We start from the raw sequence: 27,074 nt of genomic DNA on the forward strand, positions 1-27,074 counted from the left end.
GTTTTCCTTTTTTTTCTCTTTTTTTAATTTTAATTTTTAATTTTTTTAAGCCTATTATATTTTTTCTACATTTATTCCTTTGTTTGCCTTTCCTACTGTTCTTTTCCCCTTACAATTTAATCTTTAATGTATATAAATATTCTTTGTCTACCTCTATTTAATTTTGCATATCTATTCTTTCTTTCTTTTCTTTCTTTCCTTTCCTCTCAACATATTTGTTAGTTTTATTTTCAATGCTTTATTCCCCACTTGGAACCTTGCTTTAGTTTCGTTTTCCAGTTTGTGCTTTAGTTAGTTTTGTTCTTAATTGGTAAATATAAATTTTGATTTACTTTGTTCACTGGACCAGTCTACTGCACTTTATTTTTGTTGGACTGTTTTCACTTTGCTCATGGGTGTATATGTATATGTGTATATTCCATTATTTTAATTATTATTTGCCTGATTTTGTAACTGCTATTTGTCTGGGGTTCATCTTTGGTTTCTCGTTTTTGGATATTTGTTTTAATCTCACTTAATGCCATAACAAACCACTTGTGGAAACTTCGTTCCTGACCAGAGATCAAGCCCTGAGCCTTTGAAGCAGGAGCACTGACTCCAAACACCTAGACCACCAGAGAACTAACCCTAGGGAGTATCAAATAGTGAGAACTCACAAAGGAAACCACTTGAATACAAGACCTGGCATCACCCAACCACCAGTAGCACCCTGTGTAGGACACCTCATCTAAACAACAAACAAAACAAAAATACAAACCAAATAATCAGCAGACAGGATTACAACCTCACCCAGCCTTGACCATCAGAGGAAAAACAACCAACCAAACAAAAAATCAGCACAAATATCACCCTACACAAAGCTCACACAAACCACTGGACCAACCTTAGGAGGGCAGAAACCAAAAGGAAGAAAGAATTCAACCTTGAAGCCTGGCAAAAGGAGACCTCAAACACAATAAGTTAAAAAAAAAAATAACAAAAAGGCATAGAAATACTACACAAATGAAGGAACAAGATAGAAACACTGAAGTTCAAATAAATGAAGAGGAAATAGGCAAACTACCTGAAAAAGAACTCAGAATAATGATAGTAAAGATGATCAAAAACCTTGAAAACAAAATGGAGAAAATGCAAGAATCAATTAACAAAGACCTAGAAGAATTAAAGAAGAAACATACAGAGACAAAGGACACAATTACTGAAATGAAAACGCTCTGGAAGGAATCAATAGCAGAATATATGAAGCAGAAGAATGAATCAGTGAGCTGGAAGATAAACTGATGAAAATAACTTCTGAAGAGCAGAATAAAGTAAAAAGAATGAACTGAGGATAGTCTCAGAGACCTCTGGGACAATATCAAATGCACCAACATTTGAAGTATAGGGGTCCCAGAAGAAGAAGAAAAAAAGAAAGAGTATGAAATTTTTGAAAAGATTATAGTTGAAAATTTCCCCAACATGGAAAAGGAAATAGTCAATCAAGTCCAAGAGGCACAAAGAGTCCCATACAGGATAAACCCTAGGAGAAACACGCCAAGACACATACTAATCAAACTAACAATGACTAAACACTATGAAAGACTATTAAAGCAGCAAGGGAAACCCCATACACTTAACAGCTGACCTTTAAGCAGAAACTCTGCAGGCCAGAAGGGAATGGCAGGATACATATAAAGTATTGAAAGGGAAAAAACTACAACCAAGATTAGTGTACTCGACAAGTATCTCATTCAAAATTGATAGAGAAATAAAAAGCTTTTCAGACAAGCAAAAGTTAAGGGAATTCAGTACCACCAAACAAGCTTGACAACAAATGTTAAAGGGACTTATATAGTCAATAAATACAAGAGAAGAAAATAGATCCACAAAATCAACCCCAAACATTTAAGAAAATGGCAATAGGAACATATATATCAATAATGACTTTAAATGAATTAAATGCTCCAGCCAAAAGACACAGACTGGCTGAATGGATACAAAAACAATACCCATATATATGCTGTCTACAAGAAACCCACTTCAGACCTCAAGACACATAGATACTGAAAATGAGAGGATGGAAAAATATATTCCATGCAAATGGAAAGCAAAAGAAAGCTGGAGTAGCAATCCTCATGTCGAAAAAATGGACCTCAAAGAAGATTACATGAGATAAGGAAGGACACTCCATAGTGATCCAGGATCAATTCAAGAGGAAGACATAACAATTGTAAATATCTATGGACCCAACATAGGAGTACCTCAGTACATAAGACAAACACTAACAGACATAAAAGGAGAAATTGACAGTAACACAATAGCAGTGGGAGACTTTAACACCCCACTCACACCAATGGACAGTTCATCAAAACAGAAAATTAATAAGGAAACACAAGTCTTAAATGATACATTAGCTGAGATGGATCTCATTGATATCTTCAGGACATTCCATCCAAATGCAGAAGAATACACCTTCTTCTCAAATGCACATGGAACATTCTCCAGGACAGATCACATCTTGGGTAACAAATCAAACCTCAGTAAAATTTAAGAAAACTGAAATCATATCAAGCATCTTCTCTGACCAGAATGCTATGAGACTAGATATCAATTACAAGAAAAAACTGTAAGAAACACAAACACATAGATATTAAACAACATATTTCTAAATAACCAACAGGTTACTGAAGAAATCAAAAGGGAAATGAAAAAAGTTCTAGAAACAAATGACAATGATAACATGACAGCTCAAAACCTATGGGATGCAGCAAAAGCAGGTCTAAGAGGGAAGATTATAGTAATACAATCCTACCTCAAGAAACAAGAAAAAAATCAAATAGACATCCTAACTTTACACCTAAAACACGTGGAAATAGAAGAAGAACAACAAAAACAACAAATCAAAAATTAGTAGAAGGAAAGAAATCATAAAGATCCGAGCAGAAATAAATAAAAAACAAATGAAAGAAACAATAGTAAAGATTAATAAAACTAAAAGCTGGTTCTTTGAGTAGATAAACAAAATTGACAAGCCTTTAGTCAGACTCATCAAGAAAAAGAGAAGAATCAAATCAACAAAATTAGAAATGAAAAAGGAGAGGTTACAACAGACAATGCAGAAATACAAAGAATTATGAGAAACTATTATGAACAACTATATGGCAATAAAATGGATAACCTGGAAGAAATGGATAGATTCTTAGAAACGTTCAGTCTTCCAAGACTGAACCAGGAAGAAATAGAAATTATGGACAACCCAATTGCAAGCACTGAAATTGAAGCTGTGATCAAAAATCTCCCCCAAAACAAAAGCCCAGGACCAGATAACTTCACAGGGAAATTCTATCAAACATTTAGAGAAGAGCTAATGCGTATCCTTCTAAAACTCTTTCAAAAAATTGCAGAGGAAGGAAGACTTCCATACTCATTCTACGAGGCCACCATCACCCTGATACCAAAACCAGACAAAGACAACACAAAAAAAGAAAACTACAGGCCAATATCACTGATGAACATAGACGCAAAAATCCTCAACAACATTTTAGCAAACAGAATTCAGCAGCACATCAAGAAGCTCATACACCATGATCAAGTTGGGTTTATTCCAGGAATGCAAGGATTCTTCAATATATGAAAATCAATATGATATACCATATTAACAAATTGAAAGATAGAAACCATATGATAATCTCAACAGATGCAGAAAAAAAACCTTTGACAAAATTCAGCACTCATTTGTGATTAAAACTCTTCAGAAAATGGTCATAGAAGGAACCTACCTCAACATGGGAAAGGCTATATATGATAAGCCTACAGCAAACATTATTCCCAATGGTGAAAAACTGAAAGCATTCCCCCTAAGATCAGGAACAAGACAAGGGTGTCCACTCTCACCACTATTATTCAACATAGTTCTGGAAATTCTAGCTACAGCAGTCAGAGAAGAAAAAGAAATAAAAGGAACCTAGATTGGAAAAGAAGCAAAGCTCACACTGGTTGCAGATGACATGATACTATACATAGAAAACCCTAAAGATAGTATCATAAAATTACTAGAGCTAATCAGTGAATTTAGCAAAGTTGCAGGGTGGGTACAAAATCAATACACAGAAATCACTTGCATTTCTATATACTAACAATAAAAAATCTGAAAGAGAAATTAAGGAATCAATCCCATTCACCATTGCAACAAAAATAATTAAATATATAGGAGTAAACTTACCTAAGCAGACAAAAGAACTGTAAACAGAAAATTATAAGACATTAATGAAAGGAATCAAAGATGACATAAACAGATGGAGAGAGATTCCATGTTCCTGGGTAGGAAGAATCAATATTGTAAAAGTGACTATACTACCAAATGCAATGTACAGATTCAATGTGATCCCTATCAAATTACCAATGGCATTTTTCACAGAACTAGAACAAAAAATTTCACAATTCATATGGAAACACAAAAGACCCTGAATAGCCAAAGCAGTCTTGAGAAGGAAGAATGGAGCTGGAGGAATCAACCTTCCTGACTTCAGATTATACTACAAAGCTACAGTCATCAAGACAATATAGTACTGGCAGAAAAACAGAAATATAGACCAATGGAACAAGATAAAAAGCCCAGAAATAAATCCATGCACACCTTATTTTTGACAAAGGAGGCAAGAATATACAATGGGCCAAAGACAGTCTCTTCAATAAATGGTGCTGGGAAAACTGGACAGCTACATGTAAAACAATGAAATTAGAATACTTCCTAACACCATATACAAAGATAAACTCAAAATAGATTAAAGACCTTAATGTAAGGCCAGAAACTATAAAACTCTCAGAGGAAAGCATAGGCAGAACACTCGATGACATAAATCAAAGCAAGATTCTCTATGACCCACCTCCTAGAGTAATGGAAATAAAAACAAATGTAAACAAGTGGGACCTGATTAAACTTAAAAGCTTTTGCACAGCAAAGGAAACTATAATCAAGGTGAAAAGACAACCCTCAGAATGGGAGAAAATAATAGTAAATGAGACAAATGACAAAGGATTAATTTCCAAAATATAAAAGCAGCTCATACAACTCAATACCAGAAAAGCAAACAACCCAATCAAAAAGTGGCAAAAAGACCTAAACAGACATTTCTCCAAAGAAGATATACAGACCACTAACACACACATGAAAAGATGCTCAACATTGCTCATTATTAGAGAAATTCAAATCAAAACTACAATGAGATATCACCTCACATCAGTCAGAATGGCCATCATCAAAAAGTCTACAAATGGTAAATGCTGGAGAGGGTGTGGAGAAAAGGGACCATTCTTGTGCTGTTGGGAATGTAAATTGATACAGCCACTATGGAAGATGGTATGGAGATTCCTTAAAAACTAGGAATAAAACCACCATATGACCCAGCAATCCCACTCCTAGGCGTATACTCTGAGGAAACCAAAATTGAAAAAGGCACATGTATCCCACTGCTCTTTGCAGCACTATTTACAGTAGCTAGAACATGGAAGCAACCTAGATGTCCATCGACAGATGAATGGATAAAGAAGTCATGGTACATATACACAATGGAATATCACTCAGCCATAAAAAGGAACGCATTTGAGTCAGTTCTGATGAGGTGGATGAACCTAGAACCTATTATACAGAGTGAAGTGAGTCAGAAAGAGAAAGATACGTATTCTAACGCACATATACAGAATCTAGAAAGATGGTACTGAAGAATTTATTTACAGGGCAACAATGGAGAAACAGAGCATAGACTTATGGACATGGGGAGAGGGGAGGAGAGGGTGAGATGTATGGAAAAAGTAACATGGAAACTTACATTACCATATGTAAAATAGGTAACCAGCAGGAATTTGCTGTATGGCTCAGGAAACTCGAACAGGGGCTCTCTATCAGCCTAGAGGGGTAGGATGGGGAGGGAGATGGGAGGGAGGTTCAAAAGAGAGGGGATATATGTATACCTATGGCTGATTCATGTGGAGGTTTTATAGAAAACAACAAAATTCTATAAAGCAATTATTCTTCAATAAAATATAAATTAAAAAAGATTTTATGTCTGTATTCATGAGGATCACTGTACTGTCTTTATACTATATTTGGTTTTGAGTATCAGGAGAATACTAGCTTCAAAATATGAATTGGGAAGTCTTCTCCCCTTTTTTGGTGAAGGAAATGGCAACCCACTCCAGTATTCTTAACTGGAGAATTCCATGAACAGAGGAGCCTGGCAGGCTACAGTCCATCGGGTCACAAAGGGTTGGGCGTGACTTAGAAACTAACCAACTCCCCTTTCTGATTTTTCTGGAAGATACTGTATAGAATTTATGGCAATTAAATGTTTGGTAGAGTTCTCCAGTGAGACTATTTGGGCCAATAGATTTCTTCAAGGTAGTTTTAAAATTAGAATTTCAGTGTCCTTAAGAGTTACAGAACTATTCACATTATCTCCTTTATATTGGGTGGGTTGTGGTCATTTGTATTTTTTGTGGAATTGGTCTGTTTCATTTAAGTTGCCAAATTTATGTGCATAGAGAGGCTCTTTGTATTTCCTTGCTATCCTGCAAGGGTCTTTAGTAATAGTGTCTGTTGCATTCTCAATATTGGTACCTTGTTTCTTATATTCCTTTTTTTTTTTTTTTGCAGTTTTACTAGAGGTTTGTCAAGTCAACTGATTTTTTTGAGAACAAGTCAGCTCTTTGTATAAGTGATTTTCTCTGTTTTCTGCTGTCAATTTTATTGCTTTCTGTTCTTATCTTTACTATTACCTTACTTCTGCTTGCTTTGGGTTTATTTTGTACTCCTGTTTTTTTAGGTTTTCAGGTGTGAGCTTCAATCACTGACTTGAGAATTTATTCTCTTTTCTAACTTAGTACTATAAATTTCTCTCTCAGCACTGCTTTAGTTGTATTCTACAAAACTTGAAGTTCGTTTTCATTTACATTCATGACAGTGTAGTTTTAAAATTTACATTGTGACTTCTGGATTCCATGGATTATATAGAAGTGTGTTGTTTAGGTCCAAGTATTTTGAGATTTTCCTGTTATCTTTCTGTTATTGATTTCTGGTTTGATTCAATTGTGATCAGAGAACACATTTTGTGTGATATCAATTCTTTTTTTAATTGTTGAGATTTGTTTTATGGTCTGACATAGCTGTCTTGGTGTAGGCTCTGTGAGCACTTGCAAAGAATGTATTATATATTGTACTGTTTTATGTGACATGTTCTATTACTGTCAGTTAGATCCTGTTGATTGATGGTATTGTTCAAGTCTTCTATATTCTTGTTGATTTTCCATATGTTTGTTGCATCAAGTGTTGAGTTGGGGTGTGGAGGTCTCCAAATGCATTCATGGATTTATCTATTTCTCCTCTCAGTTTGGAGAAGGACATGGCAACCCACTCCAGTACTCTTATCTGGAAAATCCCATGGATGGAGGAGCCTGGTAGGCTACAGTCCATGGGGTTGCGAAGAGTCAGACATGACTGAGCGACTTCACTTTCACTTTTCGCTCTCATGCATTGGAGGAAACGGCAGCCCACTCCAGTATTCTTGCCTGGAGAATCCCAGGAACAGAGGAGCCTGGTGGGCTGCTGTCTATGGGGTCGCACAGGGTCGGACATGACTGAAGCGACTTAGCAGCAGCAGCAGTAGCCTCTCATTTTTATCAGTTTTTACTTCCCATATTTCTGTTGTTTTATGCATACACTGTTAAGATTTCTATGTTTTTCTTGATAGATTGGCATATTTATCATTATTTAATGTCTTTCTCTGTCTTGGGTAATTTTCCTTGCTCTGAAGTCCATTTTATCTTATATTATTATAGTCATTCCTGCTTTGCTTTTATTAATAGTTGTATGATATATCTTTTCCCTCCTTTTAATTTCAGCTTGACCATATAGTTGCATTAGAAGTGAATTTCTGGTAGCATATGGCTGAATAATGTTTTTCATCCACTCTGTCTTTTAATTGGTATATTGAACCACTTATATTTGATCTATTAGGGTTTAAGTCTGCAATTTTATTTTTTATGTTTTGTCTTTTTTCTTTTTCCTACCTTTAGTTTTTAGGATGCCATTTTAATTTTCTCTAGCACTTTTTACAGTAGTCATATATGGATATGAGAGTTGGACTATAAAGAAAGCTTAGCACCAAAGCATTGATGCTTTTGAACTGTGGTGTTGGAGAAGACTCTTGAGAGTCCCTTGGACTGCAAGGAGATCCAACCAGTCCATCCTAAAGGAAATCAGTCCTGAATATGCATTGGAAGGACTGATGTTGAAGCTGAAACTCCAATACTTTGGCTACCTGATGCAAAGAACTGACTCTTTTTAAAAGACCCCAGTGCTGGGAAATATTGAAGGTGGGAGGAGAAGGGGACAACAGAGGATGAGATGGCATCACCGACTCAATGGACATGAGTTTGAGTAAACTCTGGGAGTTGGTGATGGACAGGAGGCCTGGCGTGCTGCGTCCATGGGGTCGCAAAGAGTCGGACACGACTGAGCGACTGAACTGAACTGAGCACTTTTTAATGTATCTCTTTGTATAACTTTTTTAGTGGTTGCTCTCTCTCTCTCTATATATATATATATTCATTATTTATCCCAGTCCACCAGTGTCGTCATTTTACCAATTTAAGTATAGAATCCTTACCTACCTTTATATCCCAATTTCTTCCTCATTTATCATATGATTGTCTTAAATATTTCCTCTGCATACATCTGGAAACATATCAGACAATATTGTAATTTTTGCTTCAATTGTCAAACATAATTTAAACACTTGGAGGAAAGCATATCCATATAGGCTTTATCCATATTTTTATTCAAAATTTCCTTTTTTAAAAAAGAAAAAATTCCCTCTGTTTAAAGAATTTCCTTTATCCATTCTTTTAGGGAAGGTATACTGGTGGCAATTTAAAAATTTTTTCCCATAATCTTAGTATGTCTTGATTTCCCCTCTTTTTCTGAAAGACATTTTCATTGGATGTAATACTCTAGGTTGATATTTCTTTCAACATTTGAAAAGTGCTATAGCCACTTCCTTCTGGTCACCATGGTTTCTGGTGAGAAACCCTCTGATATTCAAATTACTTATCCTCTGTATGTGAAGTATCAGTTTTCTGTCTTTGCCTTCAGTGTTTTTTCTCTTTAGTTTTCAGAAGTTTGACTGTTATGTGATTTAGTGTCAATTTTGGAATTATCCTCTTTGGAATACATTCAAGTTCCTTAATCTGTAGGTTTATGTACTTTGCCCAATTTGAGAAGTTTTCAGCCGTTATTTCTTCAAGTCCTTTTAAAGATCTCCTCTTTCCTGACTCCTTCATGGCACTCTGATGGCATGACTGTTAGACTTCTCATTATGATCCCATTGGCCCCTGAGGCTCTGGGGTTTGGGTTTTGTTTGTTTCAGTTTTTCTTTTTATGGTTCAGATTGACTAATTCCTATTTTTCTATCTTCAAGTTCATGGATTCATTTCTCTGTCCCTTCTATTCTACTGTTGACCCCATCCCTTAGTTTTTATTATTGTATTTTTCAGTTCTAAAATTTCCATTTATTTTTTCCTTATATAAATAAATAAAAAGCCTGAGACTTTCTATCTTTGAGGCATTCTGTTTTCTCATTGCTTCAAGTATGTTCATAATTGCTCACTGAAGCATTTTAAAAATACTTTGTTTAAAATTCTTTAAAATACTTTGTTTAAAATACTTTGTCAGATAATTCTGTTTTTGTCATCTTGGTGTTAACATTTATTGATTGTCTTTCTTCATTCAGTTAGAGATCTTTCTGGTTCTTGGTATGACTTTCAGCTAAAACCTAGAAACTTTCATATTATGTATTAGACTCTGTATCTTACTTAAATCTTCTGGTTTACTTGGCTGTCTCTAACACTGTTCTGCCAGAGGAAGGAATGGGTGCCTCCTCCTTATTGCCAGGTGGAGGTACTCACGTTTTATTGTCACCGAAGGGAAGGAGATCTCCTTGTTACTTCTGTGTGCAGATGGGAGGTCTAGCTCCTCACAGAGTCTCTACTGACAACATGGTGGGGAAGGCCTTGGCACCTCTGGGCAATGGTAGGAGTCTTGACTCCCTACCAGGTCTCTTCTGACACCACCTCTGCAGGGAGGGTGAAGAGAACCTTATTACTGCCCTCTGAGAATGCAGGTCCAGACTGTGATCGCCACAGACATCTTGGTGGTTGGTGGGCAAGGGGACTGGTTACCCTCAGCAAGAATAGATATCTTGACTCCTTACTTGACCTTTTCTGACACCATCCTAGTTGGAATGGTGGGGTGCCTCATTACAGCTTGGCAAGGGTATATTCTGTAAGCACTTGCAAATCATGTACATCATACTGTTTTATGTGAAATGTCTTGGCTTGTCTAGGCTCCATTAGGCCTTTGCCAATGTGGGTGTGAGTGGGACCACAGTATTTTTGTGTGCTGTTTCTTCAAGTTTTCTGTGTTGCTAATCTGCCTCTTTCCTGTTCATTTGGCTAGAGAGAGCAGGTTCTGATTGGGCCTTTCTGTGTCCCTACCTGTTGGTGTTTCGGGTTAGACTGACTTAATCATCTTCACCTCAGAGATATAGGGCAAGAAAAAAATCCAAGGAAACCCCCACAATGTTGTTCCTTGGGATTCGAAGTGCATAGTGGATCTGCCTCCTTCTTTCCACTTCTCAGAGTTTTCTTGTGTTCATTTTGTATTTAATGTTCAGGGGTTTTAGCTGTATTTAGTGGGAAGAATAGAGGAAGTAGATCTACTTCATCTTCCTGAAAGCAGAAGTTTATGTAAGAATTTTAAAGCCTAATTATAAATGTTGTTGATTTATTTCATAAGGTGGTACAGATCACTAATAGTAATTTTAAGAGACATCTTAATTTAAGAAGTTTTCTAGTGAGTATGAAGTTCACTTCTTATTTCTATATTTTTTGATGTTCCACAAAATAGAAACTGTTAATTGTTCATACATGGACTCAAAGTGTTTTAAAAGAAAATGGAGTAGAGTTGAGTGGAAGAGGCATACAATCCTTATCTAAAATTCTTGGGAACAGATATATTTTAGTGTTCAAAAAATTTATATTTTATAAAACATATTAAACATGATAGGATATTGTTAAAGAAATAATCATTCATGACACTTATTAAAGAACAATAAGGCAGACTTTATTCAGGGGACCACTTTCATGGGATTTTATAGTGAAAGAGAGATCAGCTCAACTCTGAATACAAGCAAATGGAGACTTATAGTCAAGGAGTTAAGATTGGGGTTAGTTGATGGAAACTTCCTGAGAGGTAGGATAATTCTTTGCTAAATTGACATAACAGGATTTTTGTTGAAGGCAGGCTGGAGTGATAAGATATTAAGGCTAAGGAAAAAGGAATTTAACCAGATATTAAGGGTAGTGAATTTTACTAAACTGACTCAACAGGACTCTTGCTAAAACTCGACTAAATGGGCCAAGGACAGAGCATGGGTCAAGGACTAGGCAGAGGACTCAGAGGAGCCTGACTCAAGTTTGGTTAAAGGAGAGTTTTTGTCAACTAACAACCCCAACAGGGTTTGGTGCAGAATCTCTAAATCAGACATTTAATATTAATACTTCCACAGTAAGACATGAATATTCACACTAAGTAGGTTAAGTAAAGATTATAACTAGTATTACTTAGTTCAGAGAAGTTATGAAAATCCTCTCTGTTTTCAGAGCACTATGATTAAGGAATTGTGGACTGCGTAAGCAAGGGTGCATTAGGCAGGTCACAGCACAAGCAGCTTGGCAGCTTGATCTCACCCCTCTCTGACTCGATGCACTGAAATTAATTGCATAACCTTTTGCAGGCACTTGAGTGTGTGGTTCCTGTGTCCTTAACTATTTTAAATTCTTCTAAAAATATTGAATAATTTCCTTATTTACCCCTTGTTTTCCTAGTAACTAACTCATTGAAAATGATTTATTTTTAAAATCTGGGATTTATCTCAACACAGGAACTTCTCTGCTTATTAACAGTGTTTTCCTCTCTCCTTAGATGAAGAGGAGGAAAGTGAAGAATCAAGTGAAGAAGAATCCAGCTTGGAGAGTGATGAGGATGAGTCTGGATCTGAAGATGAGGTTTTTGATGATTCTATCTGCCCAACAAGTAAGTTGCATAAAACCGTGCATTCTTCGTGACGTTTGACTATGGATGATAATGTCAAAAAGGTCCTCTTTTTTGGTTTCTCAATTGTCTCATAATAATATTTAAGGAAAGGATGGTATAATAAGCATGAAGTATAGTCTAATGAATACTTTTGGGGACTCTCTAGACAGTTTACTTCCTATTTCTTGAGGCTGCTATTTATAAGTACCAAATTAAATAATCTGCAGACAATCTATAGTTGATTCATTCGTAAATTATGCAGAAAGTTTCATTTTACCAAGAAACAGAAAATTTATATATGTGTATCTACATGTGTGTATGTAAAAATACATATGTGTATTTTTATAAAACTCTCCCTTTTTGCCAAACCATTAAATTTTCATATTTCCAACCTGTTTTTTAAGGGCAATTTTTATGTCTCCTGGAGATTCTTGGCAATTTATATTCATTGTCTTCACTGGTGAAACCAGTCTGAAATATTCTTACAGTCTTAAGATTCTTATCTAAGTGAAAGTCGCTCAGTCGTGTCCGACTCTTTGCTACCCCATGGACTATACAGTCCATGGAGTTCTCCAGGCCTGAATACTGGAGTGGGTAGCCTTTCCCTTCTCCAGCGATCTTCCCGACCCAGGAATCGAACCGGGGTCTCCTGCATTGCAGGCAGATTCTTTACTAACTAAGCTATCAGGGAAGCCCTAAGATTCTTATAGTCCAGACCAATATTCTTACAGTCTCAACAGAGGAATGATTCATAGGAAAAAACTGTCTTCTTGATCTGAAATTATTTTCCTAGATATTTCAATAAATTATAAATCAAATTTTAATTTCAAATACAGTTGAAATCATGTTTTGATTTTGAAAATAAGTCTAAAATCATATTTGTGAGTGAAAGAGCTAGAAAATATTGTAATGCAGGATTAAGCTGCTTGAACGAAAGCTCACAGCTAGGTTAGTGGTAGCACTAGGGCTGGAACTAAGGTTACCAGATTCCATTGTAGTGATCTGTTATATTTCCACATTCTTTATCAATGACTCCGTGGATAAATGTGGCTGTTAGTGTGGTAGGGTGGAAATTAATATAGAGATACTGTACTTGAATCCTGTTCTATCACATTCAGATATGTGACATCTCTGAGACTTAAATGATCGTCACCTGTAAAATGGGAACAATAGTTTTGACCTTGCAGGGCCTGTGGGCCTTGAATGAGCTAAGGTATATAAAGCACCCAGCATAAAGCCTGGCTCAGAGCACTGTTCAGAACATCAGTACTAACATCATAGCCACTATCATGATTTTTTCTTTTTAAATATTAGCTACGCTGGGTCTCAGTTGCAGCACTGGGGTCTTTGATCTTCGTTTCAGCATACAGGATCTAATTCCCTGACCAGGGACTGAGCCCAGACCCCCTGAATTAGAGCTCAGAGTCTTAGCCACTGGACTGGCAGGGAAGTCTCTATCATGATTGTTAATACCATTAACAATTTCTACCTGGAGCCCTAAGTGTAGTGAAACCTTATTGGAGTAGATGGACATTTATAATTCTGAAGCCCCAAAGTCCACACTTATTACTATATTCTCTAACAAATGGAGCTGCTTTTTTGTTTTGTCTGTCTTTTCAGATTGTGATATGGGTCTGTTTGAACTGGCCCTTCAACTTCGAGAGAAAAGGCTGGACATTGAAGAGGCTTTAGTTGAAGAAAAAAAAATGATTGATAACCTCAAAAAGGAATATGATACATTGTCCAAAAAAGTATGTTATTCTGCCTTTTTCAGATCTGTTTATCATCTCCCAACATGCTACACCTCCTTCTAGCCATAATACTGCTATTTCATAGCAATGGCACGAGTTAGGACTCATTGTTAGAAGAGAGACATTTCCCATGTTGCATCTATTTACAGATGTCTTTGAGGGCCATTGCCCCTTTGATGATTGGAACTTTCTTTTTCTAAATCATTGGCCCTCAAACTTTTTTGATTACATACTTCTGGAAGTAAAAAAAAAAATTGTGGACCACATATTCCCACAATAAATGTACATTTATTTAGAAATTATACCCATAAACTATTGTACTAATTAATATTTCATGTATTATGAAACATTTGCAAAAACAGAAAATAAAAAGAATAAGATAAAAATAAATAGAAATGGAAACTCCATTTTCTTTCTGGACCCCAGTAGATCACTTTGACATTCTGAGGTGTATGCATTCCTTTGGGAGGTCACTAAGCTAAATTCTGGTACAGTTTTATTGATTTTTTCTGCCATATCTACTCAGTTTCCCTCTTAGGTACTCTTTCCTAGAGCAGCATCACTTGACTCATATTCAGAAATGTTTTTGGTAGGCTGCTTCTCTGCTTGCAAACAGCAAATGATTTGGAAAACTTTCAAGAAGTATTTTAAGAGATGAGGCATGTACTTTAGAAATACTGTAGTTGGTAATTTCATTACCATAAAGGGCTTTCTTCGCTAATTTATTGAGGTCCTTATGACCAAATGAGATTTGAACCATCCTTACAGAGACACTACAGGCTGAGAGATGATTTTCCTGCAGAAAATAAAAGGGAAATGGGGATACATCCTCTGCATTTTCATTCACAAAATCTCTACAACTTTGGGGTCATAGGGACAATTGAAAAAGTGGTGTGGCTCATGACTTAGCAGAAAGAGAATAATACACACTTCTGGGTGGCAGTCTGGATCATCTGTTTAATCCAGCCCAACAAGGCAGATCCAGCTCATATTTTTTCTTCCTCCCCAAATGGCTTCATTTACCACCTTGGGTATATATTCACCGAATCGTGTCAACATCTCGCACTTGGGGCTTTCTACAGGTAAAAATTGTGGCAACTAATCTGAACACAGCAGAGGAGGCCCTGGAGGCTTATCAACGTGAGAAGCAGCAGCGGCTGAATGAACTGCTGGTTGTGATCCCACTGAAGCTCCACCAGGTGATGGGGCTGGAGGTTGCCCCACCCTCTTTGAGCAGAAGAGCCATCACTCTCAGACTTTTCCAGAGAAAGATTCATGGGACACTGGTGGAGAGAGGGCAGCCCTTGTCTGAGACATCTACCTGGAGAATGACACCCCAACATTTCTTGCCCCTTCTGAGATTGTTATAAAAGCATGATATCAAAACATGTATATTTCCTGGTGGTCATTATGACTTTGAAAGTTGAATCACTTCCAGTCTGAAGCAATGAGGAGCCTATGACTTAAAGGAATGGCTTGGAGGTTGAAATCCTCTTGTCTCTTGGACACATATCACTTTTCACACCTTCTTTAAATAGACATGGACTAATGGTGCAAGAATTATCTTCCCTTATTCTTTACTTGTTAATGAGGGAGGTTAAGATAAAAGGAAAATACTTTTTTCCCTTTTCTTTGTTCATGTCTATATCCCACTTGAATTACAACTTACATTAAATTGCAGAGATCATATCAGCAAAGAACCCTTGTAATGTATTTTGTCAGATAAAGAGAGAAAGCTGTATTTGAGAAGAAAAACTGAGGAGGATCAGCCTTACGTATATCTCATTTAACCCGACCCAAACTGGATTAACTGTAGCAGTTTGCCAAATATTCCAGCCCTGAAATGTCTGTTCCATCCTTAGGCAGTAGATATCCAGCGTAGTCATTTTGGAAAGATTTGCTGTCCCAGAGGGATGTAATGTGACTTCTTTTTGAAAGCAGCTTCCTGCTTTTACCTTCCTCAGTGGTGAGAGTTAGGAGACCAAAGGTCATGACCTATCAAGGGACAGAAAAAGAAGCACATCCCTTTCTATGACTTTACATTTAGTTTGATTTTTGTCTGATACCAGTTTTGTCATGCTTTTGTAGATAGAGTATGTGCTATTTGGAGAAATACCGAGTGATCTTTCCGGAACTTTGGTCTTTTCCAACCGCTCCCTGGGACGACTGCAAGAACGAATTGTCCAGCTCCACGAGGAAAATTCCAAGCAGCAAAAACTTAACAAAGAATGCCGGGAGAGGCGTAAGCAGCTCATCCGAGAAAAGAGAGAGATGGCCAAAATGATACAGAGTGAGTAGTAAGCCCATGGCTTACCTAGTAATATTTACTGATCACAGAGGGAACTGTCAAGTGGTCATCTCCAGCTCTGAAAAGAGTAGATCATCACAGATCCAAACCACTGAGCAGAAATAACACCTACCCCTCCTTCTACTTACTCTCTCTCCTGATGCTATCAAACAGTTACTCTCCTGTTTTAAAAAGGACAAATCTTTTGTCATAGAAACAATTTCTCACAATTTTAAAGGTTTTATGTTTAATAAAATATAGAAAAATATAAAAAATACCCACTACCAAGCTTAAGAAATAAAGCACTGAAGATATAACTGATGGCCTTTCTCTTTCTAGTATCATTCTGCTCTCTCCTTCCCCAGGATCAACCATGAGGCAGGTACATACACATACAGGTGTATCCACACACACTATATGAAGTGTCTTTGCATGTTTTTGGTATAATTTGCATTAATGCATTTTTTGAGAGTAATCTGTAATGCTACAGATAATTAGCCATTTTAACTGCTCCTACAGTATGCTATTGGACTATAAGAGTTTTTCTTTGGCCTCCTGTTGATGGACATTTAGGGTACTTGTAATTTTTCATGATTACAGACAATGTTTCAGTGAACCATCTTGTACATGTCTCCCTGTGCTCATGTGGGAGGAGGTGAGTCCCCAGCACTGGGGACTGTGGGTGAGACGGGGTGTGTGTGCATTTTCTGCTCGCCTGGGTATTGTCAAGTTGTCCTCCAAAATGGTTGCACTGTTCTCTTCCTGCTGTTTCCCTCACCCCCCGGGAGGGTGAGAATTGCCTAGGTTCCATAGTCTCATCAACACTTAGTAATGTTAGACTTTCATATTTCTGTCAACCTGGTATATGGTAAACTTGTATCTCACTGTGCTTTTTGTTTCTCTAGTTCCTTGAGGCGGAATGTCCTCACATACACTGAGTGGCCATTTATTTGTGTTCTCATATGACACTTGCCTGCTATACACCCTGCCCATTTTTTTACTTCTGTTTTTTATTTTTCTTACTGACTGTAGGGAGTTTTTTTTTTTTCCTGTATTCTGTCTTTATCTATTACATGTACTTTGAATCTTTTCTAGTATGTATCTTGCCTTTTTATTTGGTGTATCTTTTTGGGATACGGACATTTAAAATCTTAATATAATTACTCAATCTGTTTATAGTTTGCACATTGTGTGTATATATATGTATGTCTTAAGTCCTATCCTATTTTGAGGTCATATTTTTCTACTGTTTCCTCTGTTAGTAGTGTTCCTTACTTTTATGTTCTTAGTTCACCTGGAATTGAGGTATCTAGTGTAAGCTGTATGGAGTAAAGACATGGAACATATATGTAAGTGAAGAAGTATTCCAACTTTAATAACAATAAAATTACTAGTGGTATGATAGCATCTACCGTAATGCCCCAGAACTGTACACTTATTTTTTTTTTTTGGCCACGTCATGTGGCATGTGGAATCTTAGTTCCCCGACCAGGGTTTGAACCATGCATGGAGAGCATGGAATCATAACTACTGGACAGCAAGGGAAGCCCCAGAAGTGTACACTTTTAAAATATTAAAATGGTACATTTTGTTATGTGAATTTTGCCACAATTAAATATTTTTTTAAAAGAAAATTTGGAAAGGAAAAAGGGAAGAATATAGTGGTCAGTCAGTCCAAGTTGCTTGAATTTGTAGAGGTCAGTCTTCAGTGAGATGGTTGTTCTGCTCTCACGGGTGGCCAGATTATAAAATTTTAAAATACGTGTTAGGACTCTATGTTTGAATAACACTTATTTGAGACACAGAGTTTTCTCAGGTGTAAACTTCAAGGCCCCAGTGTTTGTCTCGTACTTCACATTCCTTTGGCTTCTGTAGCCTGTGAATGTTGTTTATATTTGGAAATACTATTTGTCAAACCAAGGAAACAAACTAGTATGAAAATGAGGAAAGAAACTTGTTTCCATTTGAGTAACCTCTCAGTTTGGGAAAATGTGTGAAGATGAAATGAAGTATTCATATATTTGGAGTGTTAGTTGAAATTAAAAAAAAAAAAGTTCTGTGTAGTAGAAGTTTTATTCAGTGGCTTTCAGTTCTTTTCCCATCCCTGGTTTGTTTTCTGAAAGCAAGTTGTGGGTCTGGTTAAAGATTGATCTTCTAATTCTGAAGGTGAAACTGGGAGTGGGTTCATTTCCTATAACTCAGAGAACAAAGGCTTAACAGTGATGAGAAACACCACAGTCACTCACTGATGCCTTCCTCCATCCCAGACCCAGTGGGAAGAAGAGGAGAGTTTAGAACATGAGGTGGGAAGGTAAGTTCTCTCCTTTTCAAGAAGAGTGCACCTTGCAGCCATGGGGAGGGAGAATGAGGGTTGGGGGTGTTCCAGAAGGTTTTATGTCCCCAGGGAATACTAGCTATGGGAAGGGCAAAGACCAGAGTCCACGTCCTAGTACTCGAGGCTGCCTTGGGAGAGGGCACCCTGATGTATGGGCTAGCTGGGGGGAGTCAAGGTTCTTACTGAGGGGGCCAAGCAGGCAGCCACAGGCTAGATACACTAGAGCAATAATCCAATCATTATTTCATTTGCATCACTAATTATCATGGCCGCCACATGATGCAAGTACATGGGGGTGCCACTCACACAGGACAGAAATGAATAACCCTTCCTGGACTGTGCAAAATGGCAGTCATGCCAATTATGCCTTTATCATTCAGTCATTGTAACGGTTATACCTGAATACACATTCCTGCCCAGTAACTGTGTTGCATCATCCTGTTATATGTTAGGGCCTTCAGACTTCACTTAGGGGACTCTGGTCACAGAAAATTTTGTTACAAGGTTATACTTTCTTAAAATCCCACAAATGGAATTTTCTCCAGGTTTTCCAGTGTTCCCACGTTGAGGAAAGACAATAAAACAAAAGGAAAACGTTGCATGTTAGATGGAGAGAACTGTTAAGAAGAAAAAATTAAAAGGAGTGGGAAAGAGTGCTGAGGCCTGTAGGAGGCCAAGGAGGAGTTCTCTGTAAATGTGATGTACTTGCTAAGACGTGGTTCTCCCTAATGGTTAGAGGACTTGGTTACACCTTCAGAAGTGAGTGTACTGGAAATGAGTCTATCACCAGTCTCACAGCTTGTTTTCAGAAAATGGGCTGTGTGGAACCAGCCACATGGCTATATTGGGAAGAGAATTCCAGGCAGGGTAATTCCAGAGGATTCCTTATGAGAATACCCAAGTGAGCCCGGAATGTTTGAGAAGAAAGAAGGTGTCTGGAGTAAATGAGAGAGGTGTGAGAGCTCACAGGGGCAAGGCAGGTAGGACTCTGTGAGCCACTGCCAGGGTTTTAGTGTTTTTACTTGGAGATGGAAACTTCTGTTCAGTACCTGTTTTAGTCTTAGCACAAGATGTTACAGAGATCAGTAATAGAAAATTAAAACCCAAAGGCTTTATAACCCATTGGGGCCCGTGAACAGTCTGAGCAGGGGCAGGCCAGAGTGCGTAGGTCACCCGGGAAAGGTGAGTCTGTTTTACACGGGAATTTGAAGCTGATGAAAAGCCAGTACAGCAATGTGCATTCTAAGTGAGGAAAGCAGAGGTACAGTGTCACAGAGGAAAACCCAACTGGTAACACACAGTCTTTTACCATCATCTTGCAAAAGCTGCTCCTTAGAATGGTGTTGTTCATTTAATAACAGTGGGAGCTTCTGAACAGCCTGACAGTGGTTGTCTTCTTTTAGAAATGGAAGAGTCAGTCAGGCAACTAATGATTAGCAAGTTTGGCCGCGTGATCAACCTAGAAGCCCTTCAGACACTTTCTGTGAATACAACACTTGAAGAACTGAAGATCAAAAAGCTTCGAAAGGAGCTGTCGAACGCAAAGGAAATGAAAATGTGGGAGGTAAGGATGAAAGGGCAGGTGACCCTCTGGGTAGAGGTGAGAACTGGTGAGCAGTCAGGGGGTCCCTGCAGAGCATCTGTACATCTGTACAGCTAGAGCATCTCACAGGCCCCTGTGAGCCCTACTGAGTTCCCCCATGGTCTTAACTCTGTCTCAGCTTCCTTATCATCACTTAACTGGAGGTACTGGTCTATCTTGGGATGAAAGCACCAGCACTGGAGTCTGGGGTCCAGGATTCATGTAAATATGAGGGCAGCATAGCATGACATGAGAGATTCCACTCTGAGGTCCACATTAATGTATGAATGCTCTAAGTGTTAGACGTGAACTGCTGTACTCTGTGCCTGTTAAGTCACTTCAGTTGTGTCCATCTGTTTGTGACCCCATGGACTGTAGCCCACCAGGCTTCTCTGTCCATGAGATTCTCCAGGCAAGAATACTGGAGTGGGTTGCCAAGCCCTCCTACAGGGGATCGTCCCAACCCAGGGATCAAACTCGGTCTCTTATGTCTCCTGCATTGGCAGGTGGGTTCTTTACCACTAGTAGCACCTGTTAATGCTCTGAGGATCCTACTTATATAATTCTATATAGCTTTTGCATGTCGTTTTGCATGCATTAGAAAAGCATCTCTAAGTAGTAGATTTTATAACAAGGTATACACTATTTAGCTGGTAGGGTCTTAAATGTTAAATGCCTACATTGTTCCTGGAGCCATGAGATGAGGCAGTATTCCAGTTACAGCCTGATTCAAAGAGAGGGGCTTTTACAAAGATTTTATAAGCTCACCAATCACACGGCTTCTCTAATTTTCTGACTTAACAGCAGATAGGGAAGGAGGAGAGGTTCCGAGTGGTATCTTATCTTATCTAAGATTTGTCACTGTACTGTGGAGAAACAAATTACTCCAGTGCTGGTGTCAGTGGGACTGGTTCCTATCAGGGTAGTGCTGGAGATAATATGTGCAATCTAAAACAATTTGTTGGAGCAATAGGGTAACAAAGGAAAGCCACTGGCAGATGTATGGCCATTGAAGCTGGTCACCTTGAGGATTCTGGGCCAACACTGGGGGGGAAGTGATATAGGAAAGTTTCTGGTTAAACGATCATTCTCCCTTTTAATTAATGAACACCAGCACTTAGTATACTAATATCCTTCCTCAGAAGTGGAGTGATACGTGTCTCCATCTTATTTTTGCCTACTTTCATCCTACTTACATTCTTTTTTTCTCTAATCAAACTATACCTGATGTACCTGCTTCTGATTATATTATTGGCTTACTATATTTCCCGATGTGCATAGGGCTTCCCTGGTAGCTCAGATGGTAAAGAATCTGCCTGCAATGTGGGAGGACCCGGGTTCGATCCCTGGGTTGGGAAAAGTCCCCTGGAGAAGGGAATGGCTACCCACTCCAGTATTCTTGTCTGGAGAAATTCCGTGGACAGAGGAGCCTGGTAGGCTACAGTCCATGGGGTCGCAACGAGTTGGACACGACTGAGCAACTAAGCAGCAGCCGTCTCTGTGTATGTGCCAGGCGGTGAGTACAATAAGCATGGTCTTTGCCCTTGTAGAATTTAGACTATAGTTTGTCAAGAAAAACTTCTGGGCTTCCCTGGTGGCTCAGACAGTAAAGAATCCGCCTGCAATGCAGTAGACCCAGGTGTGATCCCTGGGTCAGACAGATCCCCTGGAGAAGGGAATGGCAGCCCAGTATTCTTGTCTGGAGGTTTCCATGGACGGAGGAGCCTGGTGGGCTACAGTTCATCGTGTTGCAAAGAAGCAGATGCCACTGAGTTACTAACACTTTCACTTTCATGTGCATATCACTCCATTTGCTTGATGGTTTTGGTTAACTCTGGACATTTGTTTTTGTTTCCTCTCTCATTCACTGAATCCATTTTACATCTTCCTGCCCTGGTAGGAGAAGATTGCTCAAGTTCGATGGGAATTGATGATGAAGACAAAAGAACACACCAAAAAACTTCATCAGATGAATGATTTGTGTATTGAAAAGCAGCAGCTTGATTCGCAACTGAATACTCTACAGAACCAGCAGGTATGTTCCTTTTCTTTAGACCCTTTGTCAGAACTAGGGATGTTCTGTAAAGGGAGCCATTCATAAGAATATTAAGTGCTAGCTTTTAAACAAACCTTGATCTTGAATGGGTTTTGGCCCACCTGGGTCTCTGAGGACACTGAGTTGATGCTGTTTACGTTACAATGAGCCTGAGGGACTAGCTTCACTGTATGGCTATTGGGTGCTATGAATTCAAACAGAAAGTACTGATTTAGGGATTTGCCTTGACCTTAGAGAGGTAAGGTTATTTAAGTATAAATAACGATGTCAACGTGCTCCCTGAATTTGGTGTCAAACATCCATTTTCAATATCAGTTTATTTCCTTTGACCTAAAGTCTAAACTACGTTACTTATTAAAACACTTGTTCCTTTTTAAGGCTTTCAACTTGCTCTGATAGGTTTCTTGAGGCTAACACAGTAATACTTAATACATAGTATGTGGTGGGTAATACTTATTTAATAATAAAGTTTCTGTTTAAGCCTTGCCTTCTAGGAACCAAATACAGGTATGGCATATTCTAAACTATGTGCTATAATATTTTAATAATTTCTGCAAAAATACTGTTTTCTCTTGGTTTTGACTTTTTAAGCTCCCAGGAAATGGTCTAAACCAGGGGTTTTCAAAGTGTTTCCGTGAAGAATGGCATGTGCAACCCCTGGGGAGCTTGTTAGGAATGCAGATTCTGGTTCCCCAGTCAGACATACAGAATCAGCCGCTCTTGGGAGTGGGCCCAGAATCTAGAACAAGCCTTCCAGGGGACTCTGCTGCATGCTAGAGTTGAAGAATCACTGGTCTGAGCAAAAAGTCCAAAAGAAAGAATGAATAAAAGGCTTTGGGAGGTTTACAAGTAGAATTAGAGAGGAAGACTAGAATCTGAATGTCAAAGACCCTTTATCCACTAGACAGTTTTTGAGCTGAGAGTCAAGGCAGCGTTCAGGAAGGATGATGCCAGACAGAACCTTCAGAGTTGGCCATGAATACACATCTGTTGACTTGATGTGCTTTGAACGTCCAGATACCTTGGCAAGGGAAGAGTCTGGACCCAGATCAGGGAAAGACAATTATTACCTTGGTCTCTTTACATAGTATCTCTTCATAGCTTTACAGTATGGTCTCATTCCATTGGCGAGATCATTGAATCTTCAAAATATCGATTTTCAAAGCTCAGAGTGGTCAAGTAACCTGCTAATTAATGTGTGGAGAAGTTTGTTTTTTAACTGAGGTCTGTCTGTTTCCCAAGCTGACTCCACTGCTGCTATTCTTACAACACTCTAGGCATGGAGTGGGGTGTAGATGGCAAGGCCAAAGACATTTCAAAGTAAGAGTAGCCAAAATTTGTTTGGATATGGTAAGGAGAATGAGGGAAAAGCTATGGTGACTTCAGAGTGACCATCTAGACTGACTAGGCATGGGGGGGAGAGTAACAAAAGAGAGTAGCTCCAACAAATAGGGGCACTTTTCCTCACTTACGAAGTCTGCAGGAGATGAATTAGGGGTTTTGTTTATTGAACCATGACGTCATGGCCAGTATCTCTGTGATTCTCTCGGTGACTGGTAGAAATTCCCTTCAGAGTCACAGAGGCTGCCTCAGCTCTGTCATTGATGCCCAAATGGCAGCCTCTTGTCCCTTTCATTAAGAAAGCAAGCAAATGTTTTCTGCCTCATCTACTGAGCCACTCCCAGCTGGAAGAGGACCTGGGTAAGGTTAGTATTTAGCTTTCATAGCCTCTGCAGTGATGGTGGGCAAGGGGGGAGATACTAGGGGTTATGTCCTTTCCTTTAATGTGCATTCAGATTTAGTGAGAATCTACTTATGATATGAGCTATATAGGAAAAGGAGTTACCTTACCTTAGAATTCCAGCAACGAGCCCTGTAGGGTATGAGTGACTGACAGCCAGCTTCATCAGTTACTCTCTAAAGGGGATCTGTGCATGTAAGAGTTGCTTATTAGCACAAAGGGACACATTTCCCACGGTGGGATTTCAGTGGAAGAACTGAAGGCTTCTTAAAGAGCAGTGGCTGTTTTAGATTGACTGCAAGGCAGGCACACCTAACAGAGGAATGAAAAGAGAATTTTCCATAGTCCAAATGATGCTTAAAGCAGGGAGGTGTTTTCTCTCAACAGGGCAACGCCTTCCAGGGCCCTCGGAAAGCAGATACTGAGGCAAGAGAAAGGGTCACTGAACTGATCCAAGTCCAAGCCAAAAGGATTCAGGCCTTAAAGGAAGAGATTGCTCTTTTGCGTAAGAAAGGTAGTCTCCACCTGCCCCCGATTCATCCTCCACAAGAGAATGAATGAAGTCCCAGGGCCTTTAAATTTGCTTTCTCCTCAAATCCATCCATGATTTGACACACAATTCAACAGAAGTTCTGTTTCCTTGTTGTCTGCAACAATCCTACTGTTTTAAAGTGAACGTATCTGAAAGTCTAAAACCAGATCCAGCCATGTAGTTTTAATGATTTCCCCCTAATTGGTTATCTCAGAACTGACTGTAACACTCAACAGCTACTTATATTGAACTGAACCATTTTAGATGTGCCTGGAACCAACTGGATCGAATATAAAGTCTCAGGAGGCGGTGTCTCAAACCATCAGAAAGCATCAGTAATATATCCTGTTTTGTAAAATCTGTTGTTTGGTTATCTGAATGTTTAGCCATTGGCAAGAAAATCTATCATTCAGCAAACCATGAGAAATCCTCCTTTTCTTGATGGTTAAACCCTTGGAAAATAAACTTCGTTATCAGGTATTCTCTGAGAGAACACAAGAGAAAAAACCCATTTTGCCAACAAACAGTATCTGAAAAAAAGAAATGTAACTTAGAATTCTGACACTGTTAACTTTGTAAGTCAGTTATTTGAGGGCTCGGGATTCAGGAAATGGATTCAAAGAACACAGCAGCTGGCCTTCGGCTGGCATAAAGCAAGAAATAATCAGTTTCCTGAATCACCCAGAGTTTTAGCAAACTCCTCAGCTCTGGGTAGAGCAGAGAAGTGTGTTTTGCAAAATGGTTAAGAAGGAGGCTCTCCTCTGAAGGTGTCTGCAACTCTACCAGCATTTCCTATAGCTTCTCACACCCTGTGCCATCTTCTTTCTGGTTCTATTTGAGTCATTTGCTGGCTTTAATACAGATAAGGAAGTAATGAAATAGATTCCATCACTGAGAGATCATCTCTAATAATAACTTTTGATTGTATATAACGTTTTGAGAGTATCCTTGTGGTTTGGGGCTAAGTGGTCATTGGAATTCATCTAAGAATGATTTCGCCAACAGTTGGATTCCTGTTAGTAATAGGTCTAGTAACAGGTCCATTTTAATGAGCTCCTCTCTGGAGGCTGTCCCAGAATATGAATTGGCTATTGAAAAGGAAAGGTAAAGAAGGCACTATTGCACCAATGTAGAAAGTGACTCAGCAAAGTCAAGTCTTCCTAACCTGTGGCTAGCCTGCTGATCTGCCTGCCAAAATTATAAATAGGACTTGGGTTCTTTGTTGGAATACATATATGTTAGAGGTGGCCACCTGGCCTGCTGTGTCTGAGATCCTTTCATCTTCCTATTTAAGAAGTCCAAATAGCTTACCGTTTGTGCCTGTCAGCACAGAGCTCTGATGCAGTAGCCTCTCCACTGGACAGCACCCTTTACCACCTTCTCTGTTCTTTGCCCTAAGCTATGTGTGCCCTTCAAGCATTTAAGAAAAATATGCTAGTCTTAGCTCTGAGTGTTTTAACTTTAATGCAGGAATAAATAAAGTAAAACAATATCTCACCCAATTTCCAAGGGTCAGGAATCTGGGAGCCACTTAGCTGGGCATTTCCAACCTGCATCTCCCACGAGGCTGCAGTCAAACTGTGCACTGGGGCTGTGTACATCTGAAGCTTGGCTGGAACTGGAAGGGATACCATCAGACCTACTCACTCAACTGGCTGGCTGGCCACCACCCTGAGCAGCTGCCTGGATACAGTGAGCAGTCCTGGAGGGGGTCACTGTCCCTCGCTGTGGTGAGAGCCAGGGAAAGTTCCACTATTTTCCTGGGCCTCATTATCAGATAAATGAGAGATCTAGATAAGCTCTGAGGCTTCCTCTCATTCTGAAATCCTAATTCAGAATGAATGAATTCAGTCTATAGAAGAGCCATGTCAAGGATTCATGTGTATATCGACTTGGAATAAAACCAGTCGAGAGTATTACTTTTTGTCCAATTGAACCAGACAAAAATCACTGAAGTTACAAATAATAAGCTTTCATACAGTATGTTTGGAATTTGACAATACAGTTAATGCATTCTTACTTTGAATTAGACAAGAAGTAGAAGTAGCTTTAGTTTAATTTCATTGATTCCAGGCTTAGTCTTGCATCTATAACTAAGTATGAGCATCTGAGTCTTTGGGAGGTTTAATATCAAACAGGAGAGCACCAGCGTACAGCCTTGGCTAGGGATAGACTGTCCTAGTTTCCTGAGCAAACTGTTCTCTGCCTCTTGCTGTGCCCTTAGAGAAGGCAGCCACCTTTGAGAGAGGCCAAAAATCAGTCTAAGTTATTTGTGGGTCAGTTGTTATCATTAAATATCAATATTGAAAGAAAAAGAAACTGTCGAGTCCAGCCCCTCTGTCAGAACTTCATAGGAAAACGAGTTACTCATTTTACCAAGACAGCCTATTCTGTTGGGCAGCTTAGGTCTCCCAGCCAAGAGCTGAACTCTGCACCCTCACTAGCTCCCACACACTTAAGTCTTACTCTTCCTTTTGACTGTTGACTGAATCAGACTTTTAAAAGACACTACGGTAATTAACCTGAATCTAAAGAAATGCAATGAAACTGAATATATAAGTTGTTTTTTCTAGGTTAAAATGTAAAGGCCTGGTACCCTAATCTTTTCCTGCAATTGGCTAAATATGCACATTTATCTTGTTTAACCTTAGAAGTGCCTTTTC

At 38.7% G+C, this 27,074-nt stretch overlaps 2 protein-coding genes across 9 annotated transcripts in view; one reads left to right on the forward strand and one right to left on the reverse strand.

The window, feature by feature from the left end:
* Positions 1-26,327, forward strand: part of CFAP44 (cilia and flagella associated protein 44) — a 116,367-nt gene extending 90,040 nt beyond the window's left edge. For 5 of the 7 annotated variants that reach the window (XM_081572083.1, XM_081572084.1, XM_081572087.1 and 2 more), the window contains 8 exons: positions 12,017-12,127; positions 13,748-13,878; positions 14,961-15,077; positions 15,967-16,168; positions 19,904-20,064; positions 21,983-22,117; positions 24,267-24,393; positions 25,922-26,327. In XM_081572083.1, coding sequence (XP_081428209.1) covers positions 12,017-12,127; positions 13,748-13,878; positions 14,961-15,077; positions 15,967-16,168; positions 19,904-20,064; positions 21,983-22,117; positions 24,267-24,393; positions 25,922-26,016 — 1,079 coding nt within the window. In that variant the 3' untranslated portion in view covers positions 26,017-26,327. Of the gene's footprint in view, positions 1-12,016; positions 12,128-13,747; positions 13,879-14,960; positions 15,078-15,966; positions 16,169-19,903; positions 20,065-21,982; positions 22,118-24,266; positions 24,394-24,675; positions 24,892-25,921 lie in introns of those variants that run through there. The other 2 variants (XR_014077435.1, XM_081572088.1) reach the window with 2 other exon arrangements.
* The window catches only part of BOC (BOC cell adhesion associated, oncogene regulated), a 77,902-nt gene continuing 76,679 nt past the window's right edge, over positions 25,852-27,074 (reverse strand). For both annotated transcript variants that reach the window (XM_081572090.1, XM_081572094.1), the window contains one exon: positions 25,852-26,029. The gene's annotated coding sequence lies outside the window, so the exon portion shown is untranslated. The remainder of the gene's footprint in view (positions 26,030-27,074) is intronic.

This window comes from Giraffa tippelskirchi, chromosome 2 (assembly GCF_054371585.1).
Source record: "Giraffa tippelskirchi isolate mGirTip1 chromosome 2, T2T-mGirTip1v1.2.pri, whole genome shotgun sequence".
Lineage (NCBI taxonomy): Eukaryota > Metazoa > Chordata > Mammalia > Artiodactyla > Giraffidae > Giraffa > Giraffa tippelskirchi.